Source organism: Cotesia typhae, unplaced genomic scaffold (assembly GCF_013202065.1).
Source record: "Cotesia typhae breed Kobodo isofemale line unplaced genomic scaffold, CoteBio_Ctyphae scaffold_13, whole genome shotgun sequence".
Taxonomy (NCBI): Eukaryota; Metazoa; Arthropoda; class Insecta; order Hymenoptera; family Braconidae; genus Cotesia; species Cotesia typhae.
This window is the reverse complement of record NW_027423774.1, coordinates 13,445,564-13,469,857: the sequence shown is the minus strand read 5'-3', so window position 1 is coordinate 13,469,857 and position 24,294 is coordinate 13,445,564. Positions and strand designations below refer to the sequence as shown.

Here is a 24,294-nt window from a genome sequence, read left to right as displayed (position 1 = left end):
AGGTGAAATTGGATCAAATTTTTTTTAAATCTAAGGACAAAATAACCCTTTCAAAATGCCATAAACCGCGTATCGATTGATCGATCGATGAAGTCGTTCAAAAGTTATAAAAAGTTTACGAAAACACACACACACACACATCAGAAGATCTTCGTCGGAATGGTTAGAATAGCTTTCTAGGACTTCGATACGTCGATATCTAACGAAAATTTGATTTTCGAAAATCATGGGAAAACAATTACTTCTTAATTGTTGAAAACTATTGATTTTCATTGAGGGAACTTAAAAGTGATAAAATGTTTTCTTTTCTACAAATCGTGTCAATTGAGTACTTGTTATTTTTAGTACTATACAATACATTTGTCTCTTAATTATTTTTAATAATTTATTCATCAGTATTTAGGAATTTACCTAACAATATAGATTTATAGAAGAAAAAGGAAATCAAATAAAAATCGAAGGTGTTTAATTTTTTTCTTCATTAATAGCTAAAAATATTTTTTTTTTAATCTGTCTAAAAGATTACGGGGCTATTTAACATTAGTAGCTGTCTTTTCAGGCGTAAAGCAATTAAAATTTTCCCTCTTACAATAGTCATAAAAAGACTTGGTGAAGAATAATTTCTGTAAATTTTTTTAACTATGAATGTATTGCACTGTAATCGGTGTGAAATCATACGTGTATGATGTTACGTTTTATCACATATTCAAAAATAACTTTTTTTTTTATACTGGCAAAAACTTCATTATATTTTTCAATTTATTTAACAAAACTATTCTCATTAATTCTCCTATTAAATACGACTAGATTGTAAATTTGAATATTTGCCGCGCAATAAATATTCGAGATATCGATTCACTCGTGAGTATCTTGAGCCACATTGAATATAGCTGACGTGGGAGGTAAACAAGTACTTGATTTAACCTCTTTTAGATACAATTATTTTTTACGTCAAATAAAAATTACTCTAGATTTTTTCATGCATACAATGATATATCGAACAATTAATTCAGAGCGAATCATTTTCTTTCGTAGTAACATACATTCTTCCTATTATTTGATGAATTTTATTGTTATTTTTAACATAGTGTTTCTAACGCAATTTACAGCAATGTTTTTAAGGCACATTCTCTTTTCATCAAAATTTCATGTCATTATTAAGTATAATTATAAATACTAGGCAAAATTATTTAAATAGAAATTAATCCAATATGATTATATCTTCATACGAAACAAGTTTTTTTTTTGTAATTATGAAGTTTGTCGTTTGAAATAAATATGAATTGAAAGTAAAATTCTTTTCTTGATATCTTTTAATAAGATAAGCTCAAAGAAATAAATATTTTCGAAATTGACAATTAAATATTCAATACTTCGTTTCAGATTGCAGTCAACAGATAAACAAGAAAAAGTTCGGAAAACTAAACGGGGATCTACTTTAAGTAATCAATCATTGTCTGTTCCTCCTGTGCCAGTATCATCGATTTCTTCATCAACCTCCAGTACTACTATCAGTATTGTTAAAACGTCTAAGCGTAATCTAGCGCGAAATAATTCTCATACACAATCATTGTCAGTTGCTCCAATATCGTCTATAATTCAAGGAGCTACTACAGCCACTGGAAATTTTAGTAATATTACGTCTGCTACTGGAAGTACTATGAGATCTGTAGTTAAGGATTCTCCACCAAGCAGCCCAAGTTCAGAAAGTATGAGTAGTACTGGGCCAGGAAGAAGGAAAAAAAAGAGTGTAGAAGATCACGATTCCATTACTCCGTTGTCATCTATAAATATGACACCTACACTTTTAGCTAGTAACACAAAAGAAGAGAAGGATATTAAACTGTAAGAATTTTTTTTTTTTTTTTTTTTTTTTTTCCCAAGTAGAGTTATGATTTCTAACGCGTTTAGTGATTATATTGATTGAATGGAGATGTTTTATTTATTTCTGTATGAAAGTGACTCAGCGGATTTTAGTCAGAGTTCAATAATTGACAAAATGGTGGATTCCGAATAAATATTTGACTCATTACTAATTTGTAACACTGAAAATACGAGACTTTTTAATCAACAAAGAATGAATCGTTGTATGCTTAAAATTTCACATTTGACTTACCAAATCCACGACAACCGCAGTACACATTAATAATATATACAACTGTAATCCGCATAAATTCAAATAAATTTCTACTTGAAATAATAGAATCTATTTTTATCGTGTATTCTACCCTAATTTATTGCGAGACAGTATTGTTGGGATAAATTCGTGAAAGATTCTTTGAGAATTTATGTTAGAATTATAATATTTACATTATTATTCCTATATTTAAACACTCTACATTGCGTCACAGACACTCGTTGTAATGAATTAATCCGCTTAAGTTTAAATGCAGCAATCGACTCAAAACCATAAATATTTCTAGGAAATATATAAATTGAATATTGTAATTACCAAAGCAAATGCATATTACTATACAAACATATCACTTGATTTCTATGCTTCTCGTTTACACATACATTACAATATAAAAATTTTTTTCACATCCGTATAAAATGTACTAGTTACTTCTCTCGGTTTGTAGAAAAGCATTTTCTCTATTGTTTTTCTCAAATTTTATGCTGAATTTTCGATTATTTAAATTTTAAAACTACGGTATTTTTCGAATGAATCAACTAATTTCCTTACAGTTTGCGGTAATTGATGCCATTCTTTAATAATAAGTACTGATGTGTTTCAATGTTGTATTGATTACAATTGATTGATGATAGGTTTCAAAACGGTGTAAACGCCCCACACATGCTTGGAAATCAATTAAATCCATCATCAACTATGGCTCAAAAAATGTCTGATACACTTCACCAAGAACTGGAGGCTCACTCAATTTTCACAGAAGCAAGTAATTCATCGACAACGTTAGTAGGACCACAACTTCATAGTCGAGTAATTGCATCGGTAAGTTTTTTTTCTGTAAGGACTTAAAAAAATCCCAAGTTAATAAATACTATTTAACTTCCGCAAAAAACAGTCGATTTCTAATTTCAAAAGATATCGGAATTCTATTGAAGGTAAAATACCCAGTAATAGATTTATATTTAGATTTATTCAATTATGCCAAAGCCTAGGCCTGTTGGCAAACTATACAAACACATACATATTGATTACACCGGCACACAAAAAAAAAGTGGAATGTACTTTGGACCGGACCTACCTACTAACATGTTTTTCGACCCGCTGAATCCGAATTTTAAGTCCGTTTGGTCAGGTCACCCTCCAGTTTTGAGTAAAATGCAAAAAACCTCAACAAAAGGCCAAAACTTGCAAAAAACTGCAGTCACAGCAATGAAAAAATTTTTGTGGACCCGGATCACGTATGATTTCCATGTATTTTGTTCCGTTGAGTTTGAATTTGAAGTTTTCTAGCCCCGCGAACGTTTTAAAATTAAAAGAAATCTTAAAAAAATCGAGAAAATTGCAATCACAAATACGAAAAAAAAAATCTATACAACATGATTAAATACTTTTCTTGTATTTTTTCACGCATAAAGTATAAGTTTAAAATCTGAAAATATAAAAAATTGTAATATTTATAGAAAATGATATATAACTATAATAAAGAGAACGATTTTCTCGAACTTAAAACGGTTTTTCGTTGGTATTGAACTCTTTTGTCCTCAAACGATCTACGCAGTGGATTTTTCTTCCGTTTGTTATTATCTCTTAGTGTATCCCTTTTAAGTGTCCAGCAAAAATCTGCCATCATATTAATATTCCAATTTTCTTGATATCTAGTCTCTATTTCACTTTTGTTTTGATGGAATCGTTCTCCCTGTTCTTCACTGTAGTCTCCAAGATTTTCAGAAAACTGATCAATGTGAGAATCCATGAAGTGTAGCTTGAAGTTCATTAAGCAACCTAAATTTCTGAAATTTGTCACCAATTCTTCTACTAATCTTCTGTAGTTTTCGCTTTTTTTATTTTCTAATAAAGGGATATTTTGACAATCCCGAGTGTTGACCTAAAAGAAGCGTTGCAACTTTCAGGTCACAAATTTTCCATTGATGTTTGGAATACTTTATTTTATACAATATCATATATAAGTTTTCGTAGATCTCTTTTAGTTTAGTTGAATGAGCTATTGGGATCTGCGCCAATTCTTTTCCAATATAAAGTAATGCAGCTTTGAGACTCCTAGTTGATGAATTTATTAAGAGTCTCTACTCATCATCTTTTTAGATGTAAGATTTCAATTGATCAACCAAGCCTTTAATATCGCAACAGTACACCATCGAGTTCTCATCGTCTTTTGTAATGAATTTCCGAAACTCTTTTTTTCTATTACGATAAAAGGCAGATGATGCTTCTTTAGCCAACAAATTTCTTCCTTTGAGTCTTGACCCAGTAATTCAGCTCCATTCTTAGGCAATCCTAAAAATTGTCTATTAAAAATCCTTCATGATTGCTTATACCTGTAACCAGGGCACCTCCACGTGGTAACGGTGGGCAACAAAAACATCTGGCAAAGTCCCTGGGTTAACGGCGTGTGTGCTGTCATGGCAAGTACAAGTGATGAGCACATTACGATGCAGGGATTCAGAAACCCAGTATCGGCGTCTGGTCAGGGTGAGAAAGCAGGCCCGCAGACGTCGTTATCAAGCGACTGCAGTTCTTCAGTAGTGGGAAACTTGGCTACTGGAAATTATACCATCACAAGAAGAGAGATACGCCAAGAGATAATAACAAATGGAAGAAAAATCCACTGCGTACATCGTTTGAGAACAAAAGAGTTCGATACCAACGAAGAACAGTTTGAAATTTGAAAAAAATCGTTCTTTTTATTATAGTTATACGTCATTTTTTAAAGATATTACAATTGTTCAGATTTTCAGATTTTTAACTTGTATTTTATGCGTGAATGAATATAAGAAAAGTATTTAACCATGTTTTATAAATTTTTTTTTTCATATTTTGGATTGTAATTTTCTCGATTTTTTGAGGTTTTTTTTAATTTTAAAATGTTAACCGGGCAAGAAAACTTCAGATTCAAACTCAGCGAAATAAAATACATGAAAATCATACTCAACCTGGGTCTAAAAAAAATTTTTATTTCAAAAATTTCAATTTTTCGTGATTTATTGCCATTTTTTTGGATTTTTCGTTTTCTTTTAATTTGCACGGCTCACCGGGCCAATTGACTTTTCGATTTAGATTCAGTTATTTGAAATACACCAAAATCATACGTGATCCGGGTCCACAAAAATTTTTTCATTGCTGTGACTGCAGTTTTTTGCAAGTTTTGTCCTTTTTTTGAGATTTTTTGCATGTTACTCAAAACTGGAGGGTGACCGAACCAAATAGACTTAAAATTCGGATTCAGCAGGTCGAAAAACATGTCGGTAGGTCGGTCCGGTCCGAGGTACATTCCACTTTTTTTTTTTTTTTGTGCCGGTGTTATAAGTGGACAGAGTATGACAATCTTATAAATTAATGATGTATTACAGTAAAAAATAAAACTTAATATGACAAATAGGTAGTAGATAGACAATGTAGCTAAGTAAACAGGAGAAAAAATACAATAGTAATAATAGATTACATAAATATATTGATTTAACTGATAATGGACTTTTGCTATAAATCAAGATTAAATAGATGTGTTTCATATGATATCATAGATGTATTGCCGTTACAACATACAAAAGTTCATAGAGAGTCGAAGAAAAATTTTGTACTATGAAAGAAATATAATTCTTCTTGGCTGCAAGTCTCTCAGAACGTCGAATAGTCGGATCTTCAATAAATAATTCACGCAAATAGCAGGGCTTTCCAATATTCCACAATAACTTATAGAAAAAGCAAGAATTGTAATAAATACGTCGACTCTTCACAGAGAGCTAACCTAATTCACGTCTATACGGAGTGATAAATAGAATTTGACATGAAAATGATATAATAATCAATAATAGGTAATATAGTTGCTGAAACTAAAAGTTTTTTAATGTTAGATGTATAAATGTTTTTGCGTAATTTTAAGCTATAAAGAGTTAAGTTCATTTTAGAAACAGTTTTCGAGATATAAAAATTCCAAGGTAAATCATAAGATAAATGAAGTCCAAGACACTTTGTCGAATCTCTGTCCATACAAAGGAACAATTTACCAGACTACTATAAGACGATTTAATTTCTTCAAAAGTTGCTTCACTACATGGTGGATGATGTCTTACTATTTTTGCAAAATGACCATTTAATTCTCTCGAGTCAAAGAAATTTAAGGGCGAGGAATTTGAACCTTTTACTAACCCGAAATGCTTAAGTTTACTCCATACATTTGAACCTGATGGAATATTACTTAGTGCATTGCATTAATAATTTTCACGGGCCTTCGTTAGTTCTATTTTTAATTTCTTTCTTTTAATTTTAAAAAGATTTAATAGGTCTTTATTGTTATTTCTTTTAGCACGTTTATGCAAAGTATCACAATGTACTGTATACAGTAAAACGATTATTGATAGCATCGAAAAATTGTCCTTTTTTTTTTTTTTTTCTAGATACGGTCCAATCAATTCGCTACGCAACCACAAACATCATTTGCTTCTGTCTTCCAAACTAATAATGTTGCAAGTACAAACATAAGTTCCTCTGGAGCATTAAGCGGAAGTGCAATTCCACAAACTTTAGATCAATTACTCGAAAGACAATGGGAACAAGGTAGTCAATTTCTAATGGAACAAGCCCAGCATTTTGATAGTAAGTGTACCCTATACAAGAAAAAAATTTCATGTATGAAAAATATTTCTTTTTTTAGTAGTTACTATTTTTTTTTACTAAAAATTTTTCTCGTTAGTTATTTATAACATCTATCCAAAAAGTTATCAATGCGAGAAATTTTCAATTCTGAAGAATTTACTGTTAGTATTGTACTTTTTTTATTATTATTATTATTATTTTGCTATTAAATGCTCAGGGGGGTTATCCCCGGAGTCCAATTCTCCGAGGGCCCAGCCTGAGCTCCATCCGTTACTGCTGGACCACTCCGCACAACAAGGCGGTTAGTGATCACAGCAGGCCAAAGTCATTTCCCTTAAGAGACGGAGAGAACCAAGTATAACAGCCTTCTGCATCCTAACTGCCAAGAACTCAGCTTTTGATGAGCAAGCTGGAACTTTGGCAAGTGAGGATACAAAAGACTGTTTCATCCCTCCTAGGACGCCAACAATCAGGACGACAAGCTTGACACGGTAACCTGGGTAAAGTTTGCCAATTTCAAACAGGAGATCCTGATATATTTGTCTTTTGTGCTCTTCTTTGGCTGAGATGTTGTATTCAGCCGGGGCCGAGAACTCAATGACATAAATGTCACGAGTGGCCTTGTCGAAGAGCACAATATCAGGTTTGTTGTGATCTATCCGCTGGGTTGTTGCAAATGGCATGTTCCAATAAATTTTGCAACTGTCATTCTCAACAACCTGGGGAATATCTCCTGGCAAATAAGGCAGCACTGGTGTCACGTCAATACCGTAGCGATGACGAAGATAGTAGTACAGTACTCTCAGGGCAGTATTGTGACGCTGGATATATGCACCTCTCGCCAGCACTGGACATGCCGACAAAAGGTGCATAAGCGTCTCCGGATGTTGTCTACACCTCCTACAGGACGTGTCCGGAAGCTGCACCTGGAGCACCTTGCTACGGTACTCAAGAGTGTTAATGACACCATCTTGGCAGGCAAATATGAACCCTTCAGTCTCGGACATCAGGCCAGCTGACTTTAAGAAGGAAAACGTCAGCTGGGTGGACAAGCCATGATCACGCACGTGTTTAAAGAACACGCTGTGCATGGACTTGTCCATCAGTTCGCCAAGGAGTAGTTTTTCCTCGGCGTTCCTTGACGCTCTTAAATTCTTCCTTTCGGAGTTCCATAAGAGCGTTTATTTCTCCAAGACCAAGGGTTCTTGCCACATGTATTGCTGCCTTATACAAGAATGACCCCTTATGTTCATTTTCATGTTTATGTACAATTTGCATAAGAAAGTCATCCTCGTCTGCAGTGAAATTGACAACTTCGTGTGTTAAACCCAGGACCAAACGGTCGTGAAGCCGCTCCAAACTCTGCAAACCTCTCCCACCGATGGAACCGGAGAGGTATAATCTGGCGACTGATGAATTGGGGTGCATGCTCCGATTCATATTAATGACCTTACGGGTTTTGATGTCGAGGTCTCGTAAATCCTTTCGGGCCCATTTCAGGACACCGAAAGAGTATAGTAAGACTGGGACAGCGAGCATGTTAGTAGCTGAAACCTTGTTTTTGCCGGAAAGTTCGGAGGACCAAATTTTCCGGAGTCTCCTAACATACTCGCTCTGGAGAGTTGTTCGGACTTCAGAGACCGCATACATGCGGTGCTCTTCCATTCCTAGATATCTATACAACTCCCCGGCGTCTAATTGTCTTAAGACACTCCCATCTACTAACTCGACATCATCACCAGTATCAGAGCACTTACCCTCGCCAGATGTACGACCGCACACTTGTCCAACCCAAAAGATATTCCGACATCTCGTGTGTACTCTGCTACGATGTTGAGGGCTGCTTGTAGATGATCTTCATCAGCACTATATAGCTTCAGATCATCCATGTAAAGCAGATGGGTGATCGAATATTTTCGATCACCCGGAGGCCCCACAGAGTACCCACGAGTTTTACGGAGAGCAACAGATATAGGCAGCAGTGAAATGCAAAACAGCAGAGGACTCAAGGAATCGCCTTGGAAGACCCCTCGTTTGTACTCTACAACTCCGGTTACGTGCAATGCGTTTCCACTTCCAATGTGAAAACGCGTTCGCCAGAGCTGCATTGTACGCCGAATGCATTCCACTATTTCGGGATTGACTCCCAGGCATTTGAATAGCTATAAAATCAACTCATGAGGAGTTGAGTCAAATGCCTTACGATAGTCAATCCAAGCCATTGACAGGTTGCGTTGATAGTAGATCGCATCTTGTAAGACGCATCGATCCACTATCAGGTTCTCCTTGCAACCTGACAGGCCTCTTTTACTGCCACGTTGTTCATATATCTGTTGCCATACAGGCTCTATCTGCTGCAAGATTATTATTATTATTATTTAAACTTATGGTCGCTTTAACTTTTAGGCCGTTAGCGACCGCAATACTTTACATTAAATTTTAAATTATTTATTTAATAATAATAATAATCAGTCAAATGGAATTAAATATTTTTGTTCTCTTTAAGAATTCTATGATTTTAGGTATTTGATCGAAATTATTTAGACTTTCATGGAGTGTGTTTGGGATATTGGGGGTCCTTTGCTGAAGTTCCAATGCTTGGAAATCAATTATCCAGTGATATATTGTTGCTAGTTGTAATAAGCAAAATTGGCTCAGTTTTTGGGGTTTTTTCTCCATCAAGTGGCTATATTTGTATGTTCAATTCTCAAGCGTGTGATGATACATTGGGCAGCTCTATTTTGGCTGTACGGAGCTACTTACCAGATATTGTCTCTACACGAAAAAATTTTGGATCTGATGTTGTATGTCCATAATGAGTTTCAGTAGACCTATCTGTATCGGTGTGTTATAGCGTTTAGGTCGATGTATGGAGCTTTAATTGTCGAGCATAGAGAGAGAAGGATTGCTTTTTTTGCTGTTTTATCTGCTTTTTCATTACCCGGAATACCAACACGTGCAGGACTGATTTTGAGCCCGTCAGTATAACTTCCTTATTGACATTAGTTTCCATGAACCATTTGATTGCTTGTAATATTGCGTAGGATTCACAAGAGAATAAAGAGTAGGCCTCTGGGAGTCTATTTAGTTTTTCTTCTTTCTCCTTGACTATGGCGCATCCTTTTCTACCGTTCATGTTTGATCCATCAGTGAAGATTTTTATATGGTCTGTCTGTTTGTTTATCATTTCATAACAGTCTTTCGAACGTTTCCGCTGTGGTGGACGTTTTATTATTGGAATAGATTGATATGTGTCAGTCGATTCTGATATTAATATTTGTCCATGGTGGGTGGGCTTTTACATTCCTATCAAGTAAATCTTGGAGTTAGGATTCTCAGCAGTTTTTTATGTTCTTCTACTCTTAACTTTAATGGCTTTGGAGTAGATTTTTTAGTTTCGTATTTGCTAATTAGGTTCGTCCAACTTTCTTCACTTTCTATATTCCATGGTTTATTCGCAAAATTTATCGCAAGTGTATATCGACGAATGTAGAGTGGTATTTCGTTGGCCTCTGCCATTATAGAGTAGGCTGGACTAGATCTGAATGCAACTATAGCCAGTCAGAGAGATATATTTTCAATGGAGTCAAGTTGTTTAAGCAGATTTTCTTTTGCTGATACATAGATTATAGAGCCGTAGTCAAGTTTAAAACTAATAATTGACTGTAGGTATTTGTAAGAATGGTCCTGTCAGCTCCCCGTTTTACTGATGCTAAGTTTTTAATTATGTTCATTCTTCTTTTGCATTCATTTTTTATTTCGTTAATGTGTAGGGTCTGAGTTTAGGGTCAATTATCATTCCTAGTTTTTTATTGATTCAGCTTGACGTATTGGGAGATCATTCAGTAGAATTCGCGGGTGAGCTACGGTGGCATTGTATGACCTGGAACATATCATGAAAACAGTTTTGTTATGTGAGATTTTGAATCCTGAACTATAACACCATTTTTGTATCTCAGTTAAGATATCTTGGATGATTTCAGCACAGGTGTTTATATTTTTTCCTACACACAATGGTTCCATCGTCTGCGAACCACGCTGTGGTTGTGAGTGGTTTAATTATCTCAATAACTTCATTGATCGCTATCAGAAATAGTGTGACTGCGAGGATTGTTCCTTGAGGGACTCCGTTTTTTAGTTGGAATTGTTTGGAGATGTATGCTCCGATTTTTATTTGAAACATTCTTTGGTCAAGAAAATTAATTATGAATGCAAATATGTTGCCATCGATTCCTAGTTTTATTAGAATCAGAATAGCTCTATGTCTCCACACTGTCTCATAGGTCTTTTCTAAATCTAATATTCATGATAATGGCGTGTTGGTTGTCAACAAAGGCTTTGCGTATAACTTTTTCCAGGTAAGCTAGGTGGTCGTAGGTCGATCTGGTTTTTCTGAAGCCATTTTAAGCTGGAGATATGAAGTTATTGGCTTCTAAAAACCACACTAGTCGGTTGTTTACCATTTTTTCCATTATTTTGCATGTTACACAAGTCAGAGATATCAGGCGATAATTGGTAGCTTTTATGCTATCTTTGTTTGATTTGGCAATCGGTACTACTATTGCACTATTCCAAATGGGCGGAAATGCTTGTTCTATTCATAAAAGGTTGTAAATTTTCAGTAGATGGCTTGCGAGTGTGTGTAAGATTTTTAATGAGTGCTAATGGTATACCATCTGGGCCTGGGCTGTTATATTTGCAGGATCGTATGGTTGCTATAAATTCTTGACTGGTAAATTCTTGATTAATTTGTTGAAAACTCTCGTTAGGTTTTTCAGCGTTTAGATTAGATGGCAATGGGTATTCCTTTGGTGTTATATTTTTGTATTTGATGAACTCTTGAGGATAATTATTGTCACTTGAGTTCTTAGTAAATGCTTCTCCCAATAGATCAGCTATATCTGGTGTATCGTGGATAGTTTCATTCTGGTCATCTAGCATCACGGTTGTGAAGTGAGGGCTTTTTGCTCCTTGGATTTTTTTTATGGCATTCCATATATATTAGGTAGGTGAATGCGGATTGAGGATTTTTAGGAATTTTTTCCAGGCCTCTGCTTTACTCTCCTTGTTGGTGCGTCTGGCTTGAGCTCGTTGTTTGTTATATTCGATTTTTCATTTTGTAGAGAGTGCTTTGCGAAATTTGTAGAAGGCATTTCTTGCTGCCTAGATAGGAATGGCACATCTTTGGTTCCACCATGGCACTTTTGGATTTTGTCGGTGTGACGTGGTCCTAATGTATGGAATGGCTAGGTCGGCTGATATTCGTAGTTCATTTATGAAGTTATCAAACATTTCTAAACCGGAACTGTTGACCATATTTTTATCGGTGATAGAGGTAGGATTGTGCAGGTCTATGTAGATTGGGTAGTGATCACTGTCTCGCAGGTTATTATCTATGTTCCAGTTGAGACGATGTGTCAGGCCTGCTGAACATATGCTCAGGTTGATTGCACTAGATTTACCTGTTGACGTAGCGAAATGGGTTGGTCTTCGGTCATTTAGAATCATCAAGTTGTTATCATCAATTCATTTTTCCATGAGTCGTCCTCTGTTGTTGGTCAGTTTTGCAACTCCATAGTTGATTATGACTATTAAAGTCACCGGTTATAATAAAAGGTTTTGGGAGTTTACGGACTAATTGCTCTAAGATGTCAGTGTTATCGATTGATAACGAGTTCGGTAAATTTTGCATATTGTTATTGGGTTAGGGGCTCTGATTTGTATTGATATAGTTTCAATGTTAATCATCTTAGATGAAATGTTATTCTTAACATATATGGCTACGCCACCATTCGCTATTGCACTGTTCTATTTTTGTGAAATGTTTTGAAGTGATTAATTCTTTCTGTATATTTGCATGTAAAATTTGTTTCTTGGAAGCATAAAATCGACGGCTTGTACTGGTATTTTAACATTTGTAATTGTTCACGTCTGGGTGAAAAACCATTAATATTCCACTGTTCTATTAACATAATTTTTGCATTATTTTATTTATTTAAGCTACTATTGGTTTCGTCCTCACTGGCCTCTGATCTGCTGGAAATTTCCTCTTCATATGAGTTTGTCTTTATTTGGTTAACAATTCTTAAAAATTTATTTTTCATCCATCTAGATGTTAAAAATAGGTAAAGAGATTTTAGTTTTTTGCTAAAAGTATTGTTGTCGTTGGTAAACGGAAAATTAGTTCGTCTATGTTGTTTGCTCTATAGGTGTTTCCGATTAAGCTTTTTAGCTATAAGAAGTTAAATTCGTAATCTTTAGGGTAGATTGCCATAATTTTTCTTATGGATTCCAGTGCAGTGTCGATAGCCTTTTTAGGAAAGGTGTGGTTGTTTTTGAATTTTTTTACTAGGAGCTTAAAATTGGATGCTGGAGTTTTAAACATATTGTCTTCATCTTGAATTTCCATAGAAATGCTGTTGTCCATGTCCGAGTTAGTTGTTGACCCTGTTGAGGATTCTGGATGTGCTCGGTTTTGAGGGTTGAGAGGTGTCGTTTTGTCGGTATCGGTCGTTAAAAATGACAGTAGATCTATGTTTGTATTAATGTCGCTTTTTTCTTTTATTGGCATTTCTTTTGGTAGTGAAGTAGTCAGATTTACTGGGGTGGTTATATTTGACCTTGTTTCTGGGCTAATATTCTGCGTGGGACTATCTTTAGCTTGGTATCCTTCCTTTTTACAGAGAAAGCATGTGAAGGAGTCCGCTGAGAAGTAATCTAATAATTATATATCTAATAATTAGTGTTGTCGAAGTTGACTTGAGTGCTTTCTGGTAATTTATGAAGGTCATCTGCTTGTATGTAAGTTTGTCTCCGGAAACTTAATATGTGTGTAAAGCCTTTTTTGTTTAATCCTGCTCTTAAGAATTGTATCGGTGAGGCTAATTGTATATTGCATTTATTAAATATTTCTGCTAAGTGGACGTGGGGGATTATCAGTGGCACATTGGAGATAATAATTCGTGTGTTTTGAGTGACTAACGGACGCATTCTTAGTATAGTTCCATTAACATTTTAATTCATAAACTTGATGGTGAGATTATCAGCTAGTTCTTTTTTTGCTAAGTAAACACATATTCTATTGTTTGATATTCTGGATACGAAATGAATGTTGGATGCTGGAGTTAATTTCGAGATGGCTTTTATGTAATCTTTAATTCGTACACCATTGATATTCCCTCTAAGAGAATCGCCTGTTCTTTAGTAGAGAAGTAATCTGACTGCGTGACTCCTGCGTAACTAGAATTAACGTTAACGCTATTTTTAGATAAGGGGTTACCTTTATTGTCAGAGGCCCTCGAATTTTGTGTATTAATCATAATGCACCCTGGTGTAGTATTACACCTCACTTCACTCGCTTCTGTAATAAACTATAGAATGCAAGACCACTCGTTCACACGCGTCCGATCTGTTCGAGTGCTCGAACACAACTGATTGTAGCTTTGTTTTGGAAAAAAAAAAAAAAAAAACTACTGATTGAATAAAATAAGGTAGTATTGTAAAAAAATTTACATTCAATTTTCGCATAGCATATATGTGAATCTCTCAATGAAAAGTCAATAAGTAGATAAATAGATAGATAATGAGTTTTATTTGTATCACATTTGTTTTATAAAAAATATTTTAACTATTAGATACATAAACATATTTCTTACAAACTAATTTCAACATATTCATATGCATATTAGGTATCAGACTTTGGTAACATATCATTTACGATTTTTATTATGATTTTTCTGCCTGTCCAGCTTTTATGTTTATTGTCCAATAAACTAATATTTTATTTTTACTTTATACTTGCATCAAATTTCATTTTGTTATTCCACCATTTCTTTATGTTTATATCACAGACACAGCACACTTCCTATTACATGCTTTCTCTTTCATTTTATCTTCATTATTTTCATTCTCTTTCTTTCTCTCTCTCTTACTATTTGCACGGCTTGTACCATTCTTTATGTTTCGTCGCAAACTCTCCAATAAGGAGAATTTCCGTAATTCTTTTATATAAGTTGATTAATAAGGAATTGGATCAGGATCTATCTACCTAAAATCAAAGACTCGGTGTTGGGGTGAATAATTATGAATAATTTATTCCCCAACGGGAGAAAACTCTAGCAATTACTAGAAAAAAACTCCTTGAAGATGATATAGTCGTGAAAAAATGTGTGTGTGTGTCTCTCTCTCTGTGTGTGTGTGTGTGTGTGTGTGTGTGTGTGTGTGTGTGTGTGTGTGTGTGTGTGTGTGTGTGTGTGTGTGTGTGTATGTGTGTGTGTGTGTGTGTGTGTGTGTGTGTGTGTGTGTGTGTGTGTGTGTGTGTGTGTGTGTGTGTGTGTGTGTGTGTGTGTGTGTGTGTGTGTGTGTGTGTGTGTGATAATTGCACTGGTGTACAATAAGGGGTGAGAATTGATCTCAGCCGCCGTTAGGTTATTGAGGTTAACCGTCAACCTTTGAAAAATATAGAAAGAATCTAATGTGTGATTATGATCAGAAGAGATCGTGTGTTTTGTAATCGGAAGAGAATTGACTGTATGTTTGTAAATGGTCTGAGATGACCTGTAGTTTTAAGTAGTGGCTTGATCGCTGGGATCAAGTGTGTATTTGATCCGAGAGGATCTAATTGTATGATATTTAAATTGATCCTAGAGGATCTGATTTATTTGTCTGATCAAAATGATTTGAACATCTGTTTAATATAGCAACTGAATATATTTATTATTATTTATTAATTACTAGATGTACAGTCTGTTTCACAAACCTTGTTACATTTTTTAAATAGAAAATTTCATATAGTTATTAAAAACACAGTAAAAGGATAATAATTTGTTTATAGTGTAACGCAACTGAATATAATTTTTCCTAATTGACGCGAGAATTTACTATTCAATTCAATTATTTACTAAAAATTAAAATAAACTTATCAAATATATGAAACTATTAATGCACTTTGTTTTTTGAAAATACTAAATTGATTTGATAAATAAGCGATTATAATTAGTTCAATAAAGTACACTAAATGATATTAAATTAATAATTATTACTGATTAAATTCAATTGAATCTTTGCAAAATATAATTAAATAACAATAACTTTAATTATAATTAAATATTAAAACTGAATTGAAGATTCTTAACAAAAGTTTGAATGATGATAATTTACTGCGTCTAATTTATCACGCGATAAAAACAATGGTCGCGATGCTAAGCACTAAGTACGACGTAGTTTTTATTAGCGTCTTAACTATTTAACCAAGAATTTACGTTGAATTTAAGATAATGTCGAGTAAATGAATTTAATTAAGCACGAGAGATGATAATTAACTAATAATTAATTATTTTAGCAATAATGAAACACAATGGAATAATTTCTATGTCAGAGAGATAGCAGGTATATTGCACTAGTCACAGGTTCCAGTACAACTGACTTGCACATGGCGTCCCCCGGGCCTCGTGCCCCGAGCCGGCTAGTCTTATTCCCGCTAAGTCATGATGCGCATGTGCAGCAGCCATTTGACATCGCGTTCATAAGAACGATAATAGAAGTTGCCATGAGAATGACCCATGTTAAATATTTAAGTACTAGAATTCAAATTTTCGCGCGCGCATGAATTTAGGATTTGCATATATTTTTATGCTTTGATATATTTGACCAATCACGTTACGAATAGTTTGCTTACATGATATATTTTCATATTTTTCATCTAAATTATAAAAGTGGACTAGAATTTGAATTTGCGCGCGCAAGCACGCGCCTGAATATAGAGTTTGCATATATTTTCATGCTTATGATATATTCGACCAATCACATCACGAATAAATTGATGCCTCATACATTTCATCTCAATTTTATATTAAGGATAGTTGTTTTAAGTTTGAGTATACTCATGAGAGCAGTCTAGTCAATCTCTTTTGTACCGACAGCAAACACTTTACACTCATATTACGTTCTCGCTCTCACACCTCTCGTCATTTCCTATTAGTTTCTTTTCTATTTCTTTCATTACTTTACACAATCTTTCACAAATTTTTCCTTTCAGTACCCGCACTATTTTTTCCCTCACACTGTCTTCCTCTCCTTGCACCATTCCTCCAGCTCGTTTTTCACTTCTGCACATATTCCGTCCTTCATCACATCACAAATCATTATGTGTTCCAGTGTTTCATTTTCTTTTTTACACAACCTGCATGTCCAATCCTCCCATCCAGCTTTCCCCGCTCTTGTTAAATTGCCGCACCTGAGCCTCGCTCACTCTTCTTTCATTCCACCGCTACCCTCTTTTTAATTCCAATATTCATTTCCATCTTTCAATAAAATTTTTTATACATGTCATTGTAAGTTGATTTGTTTATCTTTTCTATTTCTACATCTCTCAGTTTTGATCTATAACCTTCTAGACCAATCTTAATTTTTTCTTTCATTCCTTCTGTTTCCACTCTATCACATATCACATATCACATATTATCTTTAGTATCTCTCCACATTTCATTTCCTCTGCCAGCATCTTCATTTTCTTATCCTATTTCGTCGGACATTTATATATAATTCCTCTAACCTCTTCTCTTAGACATGTTTTCGGCCATCTTTGATCTTCCATTTCTATCATCTCGGTAATATATCTCCAAAGTCTTTCAATAATTATCCAACTAATCTCCTTATCTCCTATCTCTCTTTTTATTATGTATTTAGGTGTATTTCTTGCTACTCCTAACGTTGATCTGTCTAGTTTGTTTTGTAGCACTTCTGATGATGGCAGGAAGAATAATGACTGAATTATTGAAAAACACTGCTTGGTAAATTAATTATCAATTTTATTAAAAAAAATCCGTTTTTCAAAACTTATAGTCGAAATAACTGTTAAAATATGATCGTGTGGTCAAGATAACTTAGAAAAAAAAATTAGAAAATCCAAAAGTCCACGACTCATAACATTTATTTAATTAAATAATAGTAATATAAAATTTTCCATTGGAAAGCACTCTTCGATACTCTGTATCATGAGTCCTGCAAAAAAGAATGAAAAAGAAATTATACAACAGCAGAAATAAGATGATAATGCATAAGTGCGCCTAGTTAATTTTTAATAGCAGATTTAATTGGGCACTTCCGGCCAAATTTTGAATTTTCAGCAGAAATGTCCAAACTAAGCTTCTGCTAAAATATTCTATGAAAATCGAAAAAATCCTCTCCCCTCAAAATATCGCAGAAAATGCCCAAACACAGCCCCTATTAAAATCGGAACTCAAAATTTCAATTTTAAGAGGTCCTCCAAGGAAGTTACATTTTGACACACCCTAATATATATAAATATATATATTATAACTAGATTTTTTAAGTCGATCCAGGTGTTCGATCGTTACCGTATTCCCCGCTTACAGACCTTAACGTTAGACGCTAATTTATAACCCGAATTTTCAACTTATAGCCGAAAGTTGCTTGGGGTTATACGGAAACTTACTTCTTCCTAAAATTCTACATTATACTTCGGTATCTTTCCGACTTTCGGCTTCTGGTCTCAATAAAATTAGGGCGCCAAGTAATTTTTAATCACTGGAACTACCAAACCAGTGAAAACGTAATCAGATAATTTTTATTCGCTAGGAATTATCAAACTAGCCAAACTCAAACCCAAAATTTAAACGAAAACGTAAACGTAACCTGAACTTAAGTGAAACTATATAAATTTTTATTCGCTAGAAATTATTAAACTAGCCAATAAACGTAAACTTAATCGGAAACACAAAACTTAACAAAATATAGACCAAATAACCAAAGACCGGAAAGACAACGGGATACCTCGGGGTTGCTCAGTGTGCTGGTTTATGGAGAGAGGGCGTGATTCGAGTAGAGAGTGGATCCATGATTGCAATGATTTTATTCGCAACACCAAAAATTTATACTTAACAAAATCCTTATTTATTTAATCATAACTTTGTATTAAATAACAAACTAGATCATAACTCGCGACAAGATTATCGGAACGGTACAGCTAACAATATGAAACGCTATAGTCATGTTACAGACTCTTACTCTTATAAAATTAAACAAGTAAATAAATAAATCTTAAAATAATAATCTCAAATAAATAAATGAATCTAAACAACTCGAACGATATTCTCAAATAAATATGTCAATGTACTCTAAATTATTTACAACACAAAAGTATTCTATGGAATTGCTATCTTATATCTCATGACCAGGAACTCACTTATTAACGCTCAAATTACAATAAATAAAGCGATCTCATACCTTATAGAAACAATGGCGATGCTGAGAAACTTTTGATTTTATTTTAAACAACTTCTTAACTCTGTATTTTTATCTGGAGCCCAAAATAAAACACAAAAGACTGAAATCTTAACCTGTAACTGAAATAGTACGCATGTCCGATCACCTGAAGTGACCAGCGGCAACTCTCAGACACGATTGTTCTCTAGGAAGTCCAAAACTCAACTGATAAACGTGACTCACTCACAACTGAAATCTCTATAAACAATTAATTCCCAAATATTTTAATCGTTAAACAAATAATTGAGGTTCTGAGTACGGATATTCCTTTGGTGAATGCTCTCCAGGAACTGACTACGGCTGGGATCGTAACTCAAAACTCAAAACATATACGTAACATATAAACAAAAGTGGATAATTTTTATTCGCTAGAAATTATCAAAACTAGATAAAACGTAAACTTAACCGAAAACTTAAATTGATCCCATATGCTTTTGTCATATTCCTCTAAGTCGGAGCGCTGGCATCTCAACCAGACTTCGGCATTCCACCTGGAAGTCTCAAAGGGTTAGACTGGCGTCTAACGTCAAACGAAACCGGGTGACTAATATTCCCGCTCCACGGTAACGCTGACTTACCCACGTTCTCTGCAACCTCAAAACTCGAAACTTAAAAATTCAGCACTCAAAACTCAAAATTCGAAACCCAAAACTCAAAATAACTCAATAAAACCCTTAAATGACTTCACCTTAATACTTTCCAAAACTTGACTCTAATAAATAATAGTTTAAAAAAATTAAAAAACACGCTTTTTATAGAAAACCGAACTAAAAAAATAGAAAAGTTTCAATAAATTTAAATTAAGAATAGTGTTGAAAATTTAAATAAATGTAATTAATAATAGTGGAAATAAAAAAAAATGTATTTTATTTTAAAAAAAGCGTGGGGTGCTTTTTAAGATATTTTAAAAATGATAATCACTCTACTCATATCTGTTGATAGAATATTTATATCTATTGACCCATGCACCCCACGCTTTTTTTAAAATAAAATACATTTTTTTTTATTTACACTATTTTTTTTTTTTTTTTATTTAAAGTCGCATAAACTACTAAGGTCATGAGTGACTTACTATTAACATGAGTGGAACTTTTGAGATTGGAACTCGTTTTAATGCATTTTGAAAAGCAAGGGCCGGAACCGATAGGCTACTGCGCGCCTTATTTACACTATTATTATTTACATTTATTGAAATTTTTAACACTATTCTTAATTTAAATTTATTGAAACTTATTTTCTATTTTTTTTTTGTTCGGTTTTCTATAAAAAGTGTGTTTTTTAGTTTTTTTAAACTATTATTTGTTTTCTACTTTTTAGTTTGGTTTATTTATAATAGCTTGTTTTTTTTTAAACTATTATTTGGCAACTAACTTACCAGCATGCACTTTGTTAATATTAGATAAATCGTCTAAAGATAATGGTTGGGAAATTAAAATTTCTACTTTATCGACTATATATAAAAATTATATAAATTAACGAAAATCTCATTTTGCAAATTAAAAAATGGAATAATTTTATAAAATTAGTATATTGTCATCGGTCCTCGATAAATCTACCAAGTTTAAACGAAATCTGGCCGTTTAAAGTGCGTCAAATTCACGCCCAAAGAAGTCGGTACAAACATTCAAACATACAAACATACAAACATACAAACATACAAAAACATACAAACATACAAACGTACAAGTGAAGCTAATAAAAAGCGTGTAAAAATTGACTCTACTCTTAAAAACTCCAAAATCTCAACTGTAACATTAATTCTCTAAATTCACTCTAAAACTATAGCACTTCGTTACTCGGCATCAACACTCATTTATCTCACAAAACATTTATCTTTAATCCTTAAAATTCTATTTTCTATGATATTTGGCCTTGCAATATCGGCTTAAAAATACAAAAATCTGACCGTTTAAAGTAGGTCAAAATCATTTCCAAAGCAGTGTGGTCAGATCGCGCGATTTTTTAGAGGGGGTAAAAAATAGCACGATTTGGCCACACTGGTCCAAAGGAGTCGGTTACAAACATACAAACAAACAAACATACAGGTGAAGCTAATAAAAAGCGTGTAAAAATCTTATTTCAGTTGCTTCACTTCTTTCATGTTTGCATCAACTCAGGGCTGAAAATTTACGACTGGAAGAACACGTCAACAGTCTTCTGCAACGAAGAGATCATTTACTCGCAGTTAATGCCCGTTTAGCTATACCTCTTACTACTCAACCAAATACGCATTCAAGTGAGATAACATTCATTTTTTTAATAATTTTTTTATTATATATCCACAAAAAGCATTTGAGAATAAGTCTTAAATGTGATTTTAAATTGATCCAAAATTCCTAATATTTCTTTAGTAGGAGGGACTCAATCACATCAAAATTCTACGCATTCAGATTTAGCCATTGGACAGTCTGCTTCAATTTCAAGAGTTAATAGAGATGCTAGAGTTAATAATATCTATTTACCTAATTCCAATTCAACTGGAAATTCTTCAATATTAGAAAATGGATTATCATCTGATTCTTCATCACCTGCAGCTGGATCAGTTTCTCAATATACGCACAGAGGACAGATGGTTGCTCCACAACCGAGTCCTACTATGAGGTAAAATATCACATTAAATAATACAAACTAGTTACAAATATCAATATCTATTCAGTTCTAACTGAATTACAAACATTCTAAAATTTGTAATCAAAATTCTCAACCTGAATTGAACTGAGTAATTTTATATACTACACAAATAAAATTAATAAAGCAAAAAAAAGAGTTGTGTATGTTCATATGTCTGCTATATCAAATAATTATTCACGGTACATAGTATGTGAATTTATAATTCGAGATTCGTATTTAAATTACTTGTTTTTCACTCGAGCTGTCATTATTATTCAATGGAAAATTTACAATTACAAATATTTCGAGTGACCTCTATAGATAGATTCAAATTATTTTTTTGGAGAAATTATTTTTTTTACTTTTTAGTCTGTTTTGAAAACGTACATTAAAGAATTCCTAATTATTAATTTTATTTAAAATTGGTTTATATCTCTCAAAACAATATACTTCTCTCCAGGACTGGGGCTTCCTGAAAATGTCTTAAGAACAGTCGTACTTGATCATGAAATGGCTCTCGTAATTATGATACTCGATAGGGTGGTCAAAAAAAATTTTTTTTTCTTACCATCAAAAGTTTCATCTACGTGTAAAAAAATTTTTTCTAAAAAACCATTTCGATAAGTCAACTCTACGAGACACTCAACAATTTTACAATTTCCCATGCAAGTAACATGTGAAAAAATTATTTTTTATCCTCAAAAATCTCTAAAAAACATTTTTCATAATTTTGCTTACTTTTACATACTTTAGTAGAAAATTAAATTCTTTGTAACAAAGTTTTTTCGTAATCTTAACATATTCAAAGTTTTTAGACGATAAACTTAAAGGGCTCAAAAACGTCGTAAGTGCAATTTTCAGTGCTTCGATATAGAATTAGCGGAAAGTTGCAGGGATGGTCCTTAGGGTCAACCGTTTTCCTAATTTTTATTAGTTAAGATGACAAGAAAAACATATCAGAGCTTTTGATAGAAAATTCAATTTTCTACAAGAACACGTGCTCTAAAATGAGGGGAGTTTTTTTCTACTTTTACTTGAAAACAATTAAAAAAAAAAAAAAATTCATTACTTGTATAGAAAAACAGAAAATCGTTGAGTGTCTTGTAACCCCGAGATATTAAACGACAGAGAAAGTTACGAAGTTTTAACAATTTAGTTTGAGATAATAAAAAAAAAAAAACAATAATTGACACATTGCATCAAAATTTAGGCACAGTCCAGCTTCTAGTGTTTATCATCAAGGGCAATCGAGCAATATTGTTTCACCGGCGAATTCCAGTAGTACGGGAACCGTTAGAAACTCTTCTGCACCATCAGAGCCTTTACGAGGAATAACCAGATAATTAACCAAATATACAATACTTCTTTTTTTTTATGGTTACTCATACTATTGTTGTCAAGGATCTTCCATACATTCGTCATTTTAATTTGCTTAACAAAACATTATGGCCACACAGATTAATCCAACATCAAGCAATTTTTAATAAATTTAAAAAAAATTCAATTATAATAGTAATCACGAGTGTGATAATAATATCTATTGTGTCCAATAATTTTAGTTCCCTATTAAGTAATTCAAAATAATGAACAAAAAAAGAATTCAAGGACAATAGTAACATTGCTTAGTTTAATATTATACAAACACAAATGTGTGACTTAAGCGTAAAGTTACAATTATTGTTTCCATGCATTCATAATATAGAGTTAATTATTTATTTTCTGTCGATTTTACTGTTAATATCACATGCTAATGACACTATTCATAAGATTTATAATGTAAAATTTTTGTTTATATTAATAATATACATTTTTATCACTATAATGACTATGGTTATTTTTAGTTGTATTATGAGCCAGATAATAGCATAACAAACATTTTTTTGGAGATTCTACGGTTCTTATGGCAGAATTCGATAGATTTTTGAATAAAACGAAAATTTAGAATAGAATTTTACGATATCTAGCATAGTTTTCGAAAAATTGAAACTTAAAAATATAAAAAAAATTTGACTATAAAATTAGAAACACGGAAAGAACACTGGATAATATTCCAGATTATACTCAGTGACATCTGTAGTGAAAAGAAATTTCAGAGAGTAGTTAGTATAATCCAAATTATACTAAGTAATATCTGGATTATACTCATTGCAATCTCCCATTTTCTCCAGTAAAATCTCAGATTATACTGCGTAAGATTCCACTGGATATAATCAGAGATTGTATTCTGTAGAACTTGAATTATAGTCAGTAGAATCGTGACCCAGTAATATCTGCGCTATTTTCTTTCTAGCGCCTGCGCGTGAAGTATTGTTTACAATTTATTAATTTTAGTCAATCAGCAGCATAATGAACATTAAAAATATATAATCAGTGCCTTAAGGGGACCCGGTGGTCTAGCGGCTTAAAATTTAAGCTATTTTTTAAATTTCATTTCTATATGAAGGTAATGACGAATGTTTTCAAATTTTTATTACACTTATTCAATCACTTATGAATTACACGAAAATTAAAATCAGAACAAGAAAAAATTTTTTTTGAATTATAAAAATGGCGCTAAAGTCCCCCTCTTCAAAAAAAAAAAAATGGATCTGACTGGCATGGGTTGATTGACCTCTCCCTCTGATCTGAAATAAAAAAATGACAGATTTTTAATTAGT

The 24,294-nt window shown here is 33.1% G+C and overlaps 1 protein-coding gene across 3 annotated transcripts in view; it reads left to right on the top strand.

Annotated features, from left to right (window-relative positions):
- The window catches only part of Alh (coiled coil domain containing protein Alhambra), a 29,462-nt gene extending 6,007 nt beyond the window's left edge, over nucleotides 1-23,455 (top strand). For 2 of the 3 annotated variants that reach the window (XM_074254747.1, XM_074254746.1), the window contains 6 exons: nucleotides 1,384-1,845; nucleotides 2,770-2,953; nucleotides 6,544-6,742; nucleotides 21,111-21,263; nucleotides 21,379-21,628; nucleotides 22,848-23,454. In XM_074254747.1, coding sequence (XP_074110848.1) covers nucleotides 1,384-1,845; nucleotides 2,770-2,953; nucleotides 6,544-6,742; nucleotides 21,111-21,263; nucleotides 21,379-21,628; nucleotides 22,848-22,980 — 1,381 coding nt within the window. In that variant the 3' untranslated portion in view covers nucleotides 22,981-23,454. Of the gene's footprint in view, nucleotides 1-1,383; nucleotides 1,846-2,769; nucleotides 2,954-6,543; nucleotides 6,743-21,110; nucleotides 21,264-21,378; nucleotides 21,629-22,847 lie in introns of all 3 variants that reach the window. The other variant, XM_074254748.1, reaches the window with a different exon arrangement.
- Nucleotides 23,456-24,294: the final 839 nt, after the last annotated feature.